Source organism: Palaemon carinicauda, chromosome 7 (assembly GCF_036898095.1).
Source record: "Palaemon carinicauda isolate YSFRI2023 chromosome 7, ASM3689809v2, whole genome shotgun sequence".
In the NCBI taxonomy this organism is placed as follows: Eukaryota; Metazoa; Arthropoda; class Malacostraca; order Decapoda; family Palaemonidae; genus Palaemon; species Palaemon carinicauda.
Genome location: NC_090731.1, coordinates 51,010,010 through 51,020,009, shown reverse-complemented (window position 1 = coordinate 51,020,009; position 10,000 = coordinate 51,010,010). Strand labels below are relative to the sequence as shown.

At 32.4% G+C, this 10,000-nt stretch overlaps 1 protein-coding gene across 1 annotated transcript in view; it reads left to right on the top strand.

The window, feature by feature from the left end:
- LOC137643570 (thyrotropin-releasing hormone receptor-like) overlaps nt 1-10,000 on the top strand; it is a 20,853-nt gene that overhangs the window by 9,583 nt on the left and 1,270 nt on the right. The window contains exons 2-6 of the mRNA XM_068376301.1: nt 1,368-1,586; nt 3,397-3,545; nt 3,856-3,937; nt 6,968-7,142; nt 7,504-7,618. Of these exons, the coding sequence (XP_068232402.1) occupies nt 1,368-1,586; nt 3,397-3,545; nt 3,856-3,937; nt 6,968-7,142; nt 7,504-7,618 (740 nt within the window). The remainder of the gene's footprint in view (nt 1-1,367; nt 1,587-3,396; nt 3,546-3,855; nt 3,938-6,967; nt 7,143-7,503; nt 7,619-10,000) is intronic.

Here is a 10,000-nt window from a genome sequence, read left to right as displayed (position 1 = left end):
TTTCGATTAAATAGGTTTAGGAATGAAGTAGTGTTGGTGAGAAAGGGTGTAAGAAAATGAGCAGCCCAGTGGATATGAATGTCTTAAGATAGTTTGGCCCTGCAGAGAAAAATTAAAAAGGGCTGTCAGCTGAAGAAGATGAAGAATGCAAGAGTTGATGGGAGAAGTACAAGAGGAAGAATAAGGTTTCGGTGTATGGATTAAGGGAGGAAAGCTCTAGGTGAAAAAGGAATAGATATGAGAGAGGCAAAAGAGCGTGATAGAAATAGAAAGGAATAGCGAGCGACTGTGACAGTTATGGTAGGCCCTGCTGCTTCCTCCGGTTGCCTCGAGGATTGCTGAGGTACCAGCAGTAGAAAATTCAGCATATGAATCTCCATTTGTGGTGGATAACGAGGCTGAATCCCTCGTCAGGATAAGAGGAGATAAGAATAGAATAGTCCCGGTTTGTTCTTTTTTATGTCAGCTACCCACCAAAATTGAGGGAAGGGCCTTGGTTTACATATGTATATCTATCTATCGATCTATCTATATAAATATACATACACACACACACACACACACATATATATATATATATATATTATATATATATATATATATATATATATATATATATATATATATATATATATATATGTGTGTGTTTGTGTGTGTGTGTGTGTGGAGATTCATTTGACACCAAAGTCAGATAAAAACTAATTTCTATAGAACTTGATATTGTATTGATTTTCTACATATGTTACATTTCTTCACACATGTATATCGATCTATCTATTTATCTATGTATGTATGTATGTATGTATATATCTATCTAACTAACTATCTATCTATCTATCTATCTATATATATATATATATATATATATATATATATATATATATATATATATATATATATATATATATGAGTGTTAGTGTATATGTATGTGTGTGTGAGAAAGTCATAACAGTTCCCACTTCATAAGCATAAAACATGTATTAATCTACGCAAACAAAAAGTGAAATACGTGACAGTATTTGATATTTCCATCCTATTGACATCGCCCCACTTTTCTAATCGTACACACACACAGACACACACACACACACACACACACACATATATATATATATATATATATATATATATATATATATATATATATATATATATATATATATGTGTGTGTGTGTGTGTGTGTGCGTCTGTGTGTGTGTATGTGGGTACTTTTGTGCTTGTATATGCAAAACATTTACGTTATTTCATGAAAACAGAAGCCATACGATGTTGGCTAAAACATCACTCTCATGTCGATGGTTTATCTATTTGTTATTATATGGTAACAAATCATTTTCATAGATTTAATCAACTCCTTTTCTTTCCAGCTGGAGATATATCTGGGGTCAGTATCGAGTTCCCTAAGCGTATGGCTGACAGTGGCTTTCACTGTGGAGAGATTCATCGCTGTGCAATACCCTTTGCAAAGACCCACGGTCTGTACTGTCCATAGAGCAAAAACGATCATCCTGTCTCTCTCTGCCTTCAGCGCAACTATTCATATTTACGTTTTCATCACTGCTGGAGTCATCGTGCATGAAGATGAGGTAAATATGCAGGTGTTTAGAATCACTTTCAATTTTTGAGAGAGAGAGAGAGAGAGAGAGAGAGAGAGAGAGAGAGAGAGAGAGAGAGAGAGAGAGAGAGAGAGAGAGAGAGAGAGAGAGAGAGAGTGCAAAACTATTAATTTGATTCCTTCTATTGAGGAAGATCTATTAATCGTACACGATCATGTACTGCCTTCTTCTTTGGCACCATTATCCCCATATTAAGAGATCGGTTGCCTGATGAGCCCTCTCCAATGCCTTCTATCAAAGGCATCCTCTTCCACCAAACCTCTCCTCTCCATATCATCTTCCACCTTTTCTCTCCATCTAATTATCTGGCGTAATCCTGATCTTCTCCTCATAACATGATCCTCTCAAGCCCTGCTCACTCCCTCCTCACCATGCGTTCTAAGCACTTAACTACACTATCTCAGTCCTGACACTCTTATCATCTTTGTAATCTTTACTAAACTTACCCATTTTTCTTATTTCATCATTTTTCAATCCTTCAAACAGTAATATTCCCATAATGCAGCTGTACATTCTCATCTCTGTTGTCTCAAGCTTTGCTTCCTCTTTTCATCTTAAAGCCCAGGTATCTGATCCATAAATTGACACTGCTATAGATCTTGATTTTTACCTTGATTGACATTTTCCTATCACATACCACTCCTACTACCTCCCTCCACTTTTCTCATGCTACATTTATCCTATTCTCAACTTATACTGCATAATCGCTAATTGCCTTATATATTTTCTTTAAATTTTGACTTTTTTATCATTATATCTGATTGAAGGTGAAGAATATTTTGAATATTGGTTTTCATTGGGCCAAATCCTTTCATCTTTGATTTCTCTATGTCTCGCCCTTTAGTTTTCCTAAATATCAATTCATTCTAGGACTCATCGTATACTCTCAAACTCTGAGGTACAGAAATTCAAGTACATCTGCTAGAATTTTCGTAAGATATTCGTCTACTATAGCTTTGGTATCTTGAATTTTGGGTAGGCAGTATATTGTATCGATGAAATCTTTAGTACTTGTGACTTGTGATGCTCTACTTTATCCCCAAGCTAGAGGGTATAAAAAGACACACATCACTCTCATCATTAATATAGATAAATTCTCATTGCTGATATAAATTCTTATAAACAGGATAACACTATTATATATTCCTAACTAAAATCTAAAGTAGAGCTCTTATAAATATACTTATTTCAGATAGAAATTTATTTCCCATTATGTCATATTCATTAAATAGACTAGTATGATCAAACTTATTCAAGCTCTTCTTCTGATACATAATAACTAGTTTCCTGTAACTTCTCCTTTAGAATACCATTCCTTGCGGTTTATGTGCTTATTAGCATTGATCCATTTATCTAAAGACTATGTATGAATTTTATTGCCCTCCGTCATGTACAGTATATGTTAGGATGCCTGGCTAGTTGTATAATAATTATATCATCTTATACCGGAGATGTCAGATACATCGGAAAACTCAGTGCTATGTCTATGATTGAGTAAATGAACTCTCTCTCTCTCTCTCTCTCTCTCTCTCTCTCTCTCTCTCTCTCTCTCTCTCTCTCTCTTTAGAAGTAGGAAGAAACAAACTAACAAATAAATGTAAAATCGAGAAATATTTAAACATGCTTAAATTCAACGAAATGAGTAATCAAAATAGTTTTCGTGTCATTATGAATATGCAAATGGGTCGAATAACAAATCTCTCGAGAGCATCACTTTTATTAATGGCAATTAGTAAATCAGAGACGTAAATACTTATTTAGAATAATAATCTCTTTTCAGGACGGTGGTAAGATTACAGAATGTAATCTGAGGATGGATTACAGGGGGTTGATGAACATCATCAACTGGATTGACACCCTTCTCACTCTCGTCATTCCTTTCATCATGATAGTCGTTATGAATACTCTCATTGCTCGGCAACTCATCAAGTAAGAAATAGACAATTTCCTGGAAAAAATAATCTGAAATGTTACATCAAAGGAAAATTCGTATCTTGGAGAAATTTATTTACACGGACCCCTGAGTCTAGACTTACAAGGATATATACATGGCACTTCTGTTTTACTTTGTATGTTACAAAATGCCTAATAGGATTACGTCAATATTGTATTACAGTTTCCATACATAACATTTTGTCAAGATTATAGATACCTTCCTCCATCAAACCAATGTTTATAAATATCTATTAATTGAAGCTCAGGCATCAGAAATTCGAAAGTCTTCTTTTTTCTCCGTCAGGTTTTCTCGTAGATATCGCCACAAGGAAGATCCCCTACATCTTCAGGAGTTCGATCGCGGTCCACAAAATGCTCTTCCTAAGGTAACAGCCGCCATATTTCGTAAACGAAAATTGTATTCTCTTGAAAGACATTTGTATTTTTCAAACTGTTACTAAATGAACTTTAGAAGTTTATGAGCCAGATTTTCGGACTATTTAAAAGTTTTGATATTTTTTTTAATGGAAGGTAGTAACTACTATACCAATATACGTATAATCAGATGGTTCTTGAATTATTGTCAGATATTGCTTCAAATGTTTCCCAATTAATTGCCTAGAACTCTAGAATTAATGAATAGGTCTTCATTTAAACTTTAATTAAATTTTGTCTCAAAATTGGAAATACAAATATTAAAAACTATTAAAATAGATGAAGTTTTTTCGCATTACATTATGAGAAATTGACTTATTGATAATCTTAATATTTGTCATTCTTATCAACGAAATTATGCTCAGATTACTCATATATTATCTTTTATTTTACTTTAGTTTCTCAAATGAATAACTCATCTTAGCTCCTTACTCCAAGTATTACGAAACCCTTAATTATGAAATGGGATATCATTACTAGGGGCAGGGTGGTCATAAAGGTAATAAAAGTTTGAGGGAGATATTACAACTTTCACTTGTGTTTCATCAATCGGAATCAACACAGATTATTCTATCTTCAATTGTCTTCTTACCATTATGGATAAGATACAAGAAGACAGACAGGCCTCTTTTTGCTTGTTGGGGATTTCAAAACTTAGCAAAAGGGACTGGTAAAATTCTGTTACTCCTACTTGTCGCCTATGGCTTAAGAGTTTTGGATTTTACCTCTGAATCAGGCAGCGAACATATCATAAGTGAAGTTTCCTCTGTGTTAGAATACCAAGTGAAATACAAACATAGTTTCAAAGATAAAATAGATTTGTTTGTTTGTAAAAACGGGAGGCCTATAATATTTGGAAAAGTAACAGATCAGATTTAGCTTGGAATAACTGAAAAATGTTGTTCAAAAAGTTTATGCTTTGAGTGTAAAGGAATACAACTTGACCATAAAAGAGACCAATTAAGATACATACCAGGAACACAAGAGGTGGGCTACCCATAAATCTGCACTTTTTTGTGTAGACTCAACAGTTCCTCCTTAAATCAGTTGGCTGTGTCACTTACTGCCCAATGGAAAAGGCAACCTCCATGGCTGATGTGTTTGACAATAAGTAGGGTAATTAGAAACTTGATGTTCCTTGTTCCTGTTTTAGGGGAAAATAAACTAATTAGTTAGCTTTTAGGTACCGTGAAATTAAAACTCTTGATGGATCTTGATGCTTATGGAGGTGTAGACCAAAATGGTATCTTTCCGCTGTTCTTTATAAAAATTACGGACTTTTTAGCTTTTAAGTTGTCTGGCATTTTTCAAATGTTAGCAAGAAGAGCGTTTTCTACTTATTTGAGAATTAGTATAATTACTAAATTGGGTAACTGTGTCTGCTAAAGGTCGAACCTGCTGATTGTCTCCAAATTTCCATAATTCCCATTTTATCTAAAAATTGCCATGCCATTTTAATATTTCAAGGCTATACCGAAAACCATTCATTGCACTAGCACCTTCGTATGACTGGACTTGATTTTAATGTTGCCTTTGGCCGTGTTAATCATGAGGATCTCGTTTCTAAATTCAAACAGTTGAGAGTAGATGGGTGTTTTCTTTGTATCATTATTTAATTTTTAAGTAATGGATTGCAAAGAGTATAGGAATGTGATATTTGGCATCCCTTCGGAGAGTGTTCTTGTCTCATTACTTTCCATGCTATAAACATATGATGCTTGCTGTTTTCCCAGATAACATGCTCGTTGTATATGCAGACGATGCTACTCTCTTTGTATCAATTCAGTCTCATAGATTCATCATCATCATCATCATCATCATCATCTACCATTGTTAGTTCACCTCAGGATAAAGGATTTGTACATGTTTTTTTGTTTTTTTTCATCCACGCCTGCACATGGTCTTTCTATGACAGTCTATATCCGCAAATTTTCTTAGTTCGTCAATCCCATTATCTGTTATTCTCATTATTTGTCATGCACAGGCCATTCTTTTTTTTTTTTTTTTTTGTATATACTCCACCTTAGCTTGGTATGGTATCAATGTTGCCCTTTCTTTGTCTCTTAGCGTTAATCTCATCATTATTCTTTCCATTGCTCCTTCAGTTGTAATTACCTTATGTTTTAAGGCTCAAGTTTCTGGTGCTTAACTTCTATACTGGATCAACAATCTGATTAAACACTGCTCCTTTTGGAGAAAATTACATTTTACTGTTCATGATCTCATTTTATTTTTCCAAAAGTTCCCCTTCCCATGCATATCTTTCATTTAATTTCAATCATGTGTTCTGTGGAAACACTTATTGTCTGTTATCAGTACGTATGTTCCTAAAAATCTTTAATTAAACATTCTCTTCGTTTTATTCATATCCATTTTTCAGTCCTATAGTTTTGCTTTCTCTATTTAAATTTTCTATCATATTTTGCAATTCTTTTTATGATTCACCGAATAAACCTATCTTACCTTCAAATTTTCACTTGTTAAGGTATTCCACATTAATGTAAATTCATATATTTCATCCGTCTAAATTCTTAAAAACTTCTTCCAGGTATATTTTCAATGATTAAGGAGAAATGGAATCTATCTGTCTATATCCTTTTTTAATAAAAAGTTTTTAATTATCTTCATCTATATATATATATATATATATATATATATATATATATATATATATATATATATATATATATATATATATATATATATATATATGTATATATATAATTATATATAAATATATATATATATATATATATATATATATATATATATATATATATATATATATATATATATATATATATATATATATATATATATATATATATATATATATATATATATATACAAACATATGTGCGTTTGCGTTGGTGTGTCTCCGCATGTATAAATTGTACAGTACATATAAGAGTTTGAAACCAACGAATTTGAGTTACTTTACAACGAAATAAATTGCAATTTGCAACCTTCTCTTAATGCAGTCAGGAGGGACTAACAGTCATTCGAGTAGGTCTCCGTGTCCGAGCTCAGGTCGTAGCGTCAATCGAATTGCAAAACAGCATTTGAGTGGTCCTCCACAATCCTCCTCGTCCTCGACTACAAAAAACAACAATAACCTCAAACTGGCGGCCCCGTTTACCACTTCTGCTGCCACCGGTAAGTCCGATCTCCTCTTGCCATTTCGGTGTGTACGATATAGTGTTTTTTTTTTTTTTTTTTTTTTTTTTATTTTTTTTTTTTTTTTTTTTTTTTTTTTTTACTTTGCGAATGGTCGGATAATTCTTCTTTTCTTTTGTTATTTCTTTTTTCAAGTATATTTTTTTCTAAACGTTTCCTTATTTTATGAAAGATCAGATAATTTTGGTAGATGGTCTCATTGATAAATTTGTATAATTAAATGATTTTTCATACAAAAATTAAATACAAATCAATTAGAAAATTGAGATATTACACATACATATTTCATATATGTGCTTTTAAGTATAATAACCAATGAATGATACACGTTTTCTCTCAGTTATCTTCTGCAATACGAAAAACCCTCGCAGTATATTATCAACAAGAACACAATACTCCATTACCAAGATGCTTCTTCTTATTTCTTCCGTGTTCATCTTGCTCAATCTTCCAAGGTAAGGCTGTTACCTTTATCGAAATCATTTATCATGAAAGTTTCTAACCAGAAGTTCCTCTTTTCTTCTATTTGCCTTTATGTGTACATACGATAGCATCATATAAGGATTACTTTAGCTCTAGATTATTTTAATGATTGTGTAACCTTGCTTAACTTTGAATATCCCGTTATTATAACATAGTGTATTTTAAAAGTTTAAATCATGGCATTCCAGCGTTATGCTTTTTACCTCATCCCATTTTTCAAATTTAACAAGGCATTTTTTTCCTCGATGCTTTATCAATGTCTAGTTTTTTTTTATATGTAGGAAGCAGTAAATATGTAAATTAGTTTTAATTGCTAGTTTTGATGTTATATTTTCCCAGTTCCTGTTTTATCTTGATGATGCATCTTTCCCGTTCCTTCTTTATCTCGGTGATATCTCTTCCCTGCTCCGTTTTTCTTTTTACTTGGTGAAATCTCTTTTTTCGTTCCTTTTTTTTCATCTTGGTGATATATCTTCCTCATTTCTCTTGTATTTTGGTGATATGTGTTCCCTGTTCCTTTTTATTTCACTTGGTGATATCTCTTTCTCATTCCTTTTTTATGTTGGTGATATCCCCTTCCTATTCCTTTTTATCTTGGTGATATCTCCTCCCTATTCCTTTTTTTTATATTGGCGATATCTCTTCAACATCTGATTTTTTTTTCTCTTGGTGATGTATCTTCCCGGTATATGTTTAGATGATATTCTCTTTCTTATTCATTTTTTTGTATATATCTTCCTTGGTATTTTTTTATCTGGGTGATATCTCTTCCCCATTTTTTTTTTCTTATTGGTGATATCTCTTCCAGATTCCCTTTTTTTATCTTGGTGATATTTTCCACATCCTTTTTTATATCGGTGATATACCTTCACGGTTCTTTTTTTTTATCTTGGTGATATCTCTTTCCTATTCCTTCTTTTTACTTGGTGATATATCTTCCCTGTTCCTTTTTTATCATCTTGGTGATATCTCTTTCCCTTCGGTTTTTTTTTTTTTTTGTCTTTTTGATATCTTCACCATTTCGTTTTTATCTTGTTATCTTGGTGATATTTTTTTCCAAGTGTTTTTTTTAACTTGGGGATGTATTTTCCAGGTTCGTTTTACAATTTGGTGATATACATTCCCTATTCCCTTTTTTATATTCACAATATCTCTTTCCCATTTCTTTTTTTATATAGGTAATTTGTCTTCCCAATCTCTCTTATATCCAGGTGATATCTCTTCCAAATTCCTTTTTTTATCTTGGTGATATCTCGTCCCCATGCTTTATAACTTAGTGATATATCTTCCAGGTTCTTATTTTATTTTGGTGATATCAATCCTCCATTCCTTATTTCATATTGGTGATATATCTTCCCCATTACTTTTTCTTCGTGATATAACATCCTGGTTCCTTTTTAACTTGGTGATATATCTTCAATGTTCTTTTTTTATTTTGGTGATATCTCTTCATCATTCCTTTTTTATCTTGATGATATATCATCCTGGTTCCTTTTCAACTTGGTGATATATTTTCCAGGTTCCTTTTTTATTTTGGTGATACCTATTCCCCAATCGTTTTTTTATATTGGTCATATCTCTTGTCCATTTTTTTTCTTGGTGATATCTCTCCCTGATTCCTCTTCAACTTGGTGATGTATCTTCTAAGTTCCTATTTTTATTTTGGTGATATCTCTTCCCCATTCCTTTTTTGTCTTGGCTATATTTCTTCCACATTCCTTTTTATATTGGTGATATCTCTTTCCTATTCCCTCTTTATCATGCAGACATCTCTTCCTCATCAAGTTTTTTATATTGGTTATTTCTCTTCTCTATTCGTTTTTTATCTTGGTGATATCTCTTCCCATTTTCTCTTCTATACTGGAGATACCTCTCCCCCATTACTTTATTTATATTGGCTATATCTCTTCCCCATTAGATCTTTATTAGTGATATTCCACCCCCATTCTTTTTAATATTGGTGATATCTCTTCCCAATTCCCTTTTCTTATTGGTGATAATACTTCACTATCCTTTTTTTTTATCTTGGTGATATCTCTTCCCCATTCATATTTGATCTTGATAATATATCTTCCGGGCCCTTTTTTATCGTTGTTGGTGATATTTCTTCTCCATTCTTTTATTATATTTGTGATATCCCTTCCCTATTCCTTTTTTATATTGGTGATATCTCTTCACTATTCCATTTTTTTTATCTCGGTGATAATCTCCTGGTTCTTTTTTTTTTTTCTTGGTGATACCTCTTCCCCATTGTTTTTACGTCATTGACATCTCTTCCACATTCTTGTTTTATCTTAGTGATATATCTTCCAGGTTCTTTTTTTATATTGGAGATAGCTCTTCCCTATTCCTTT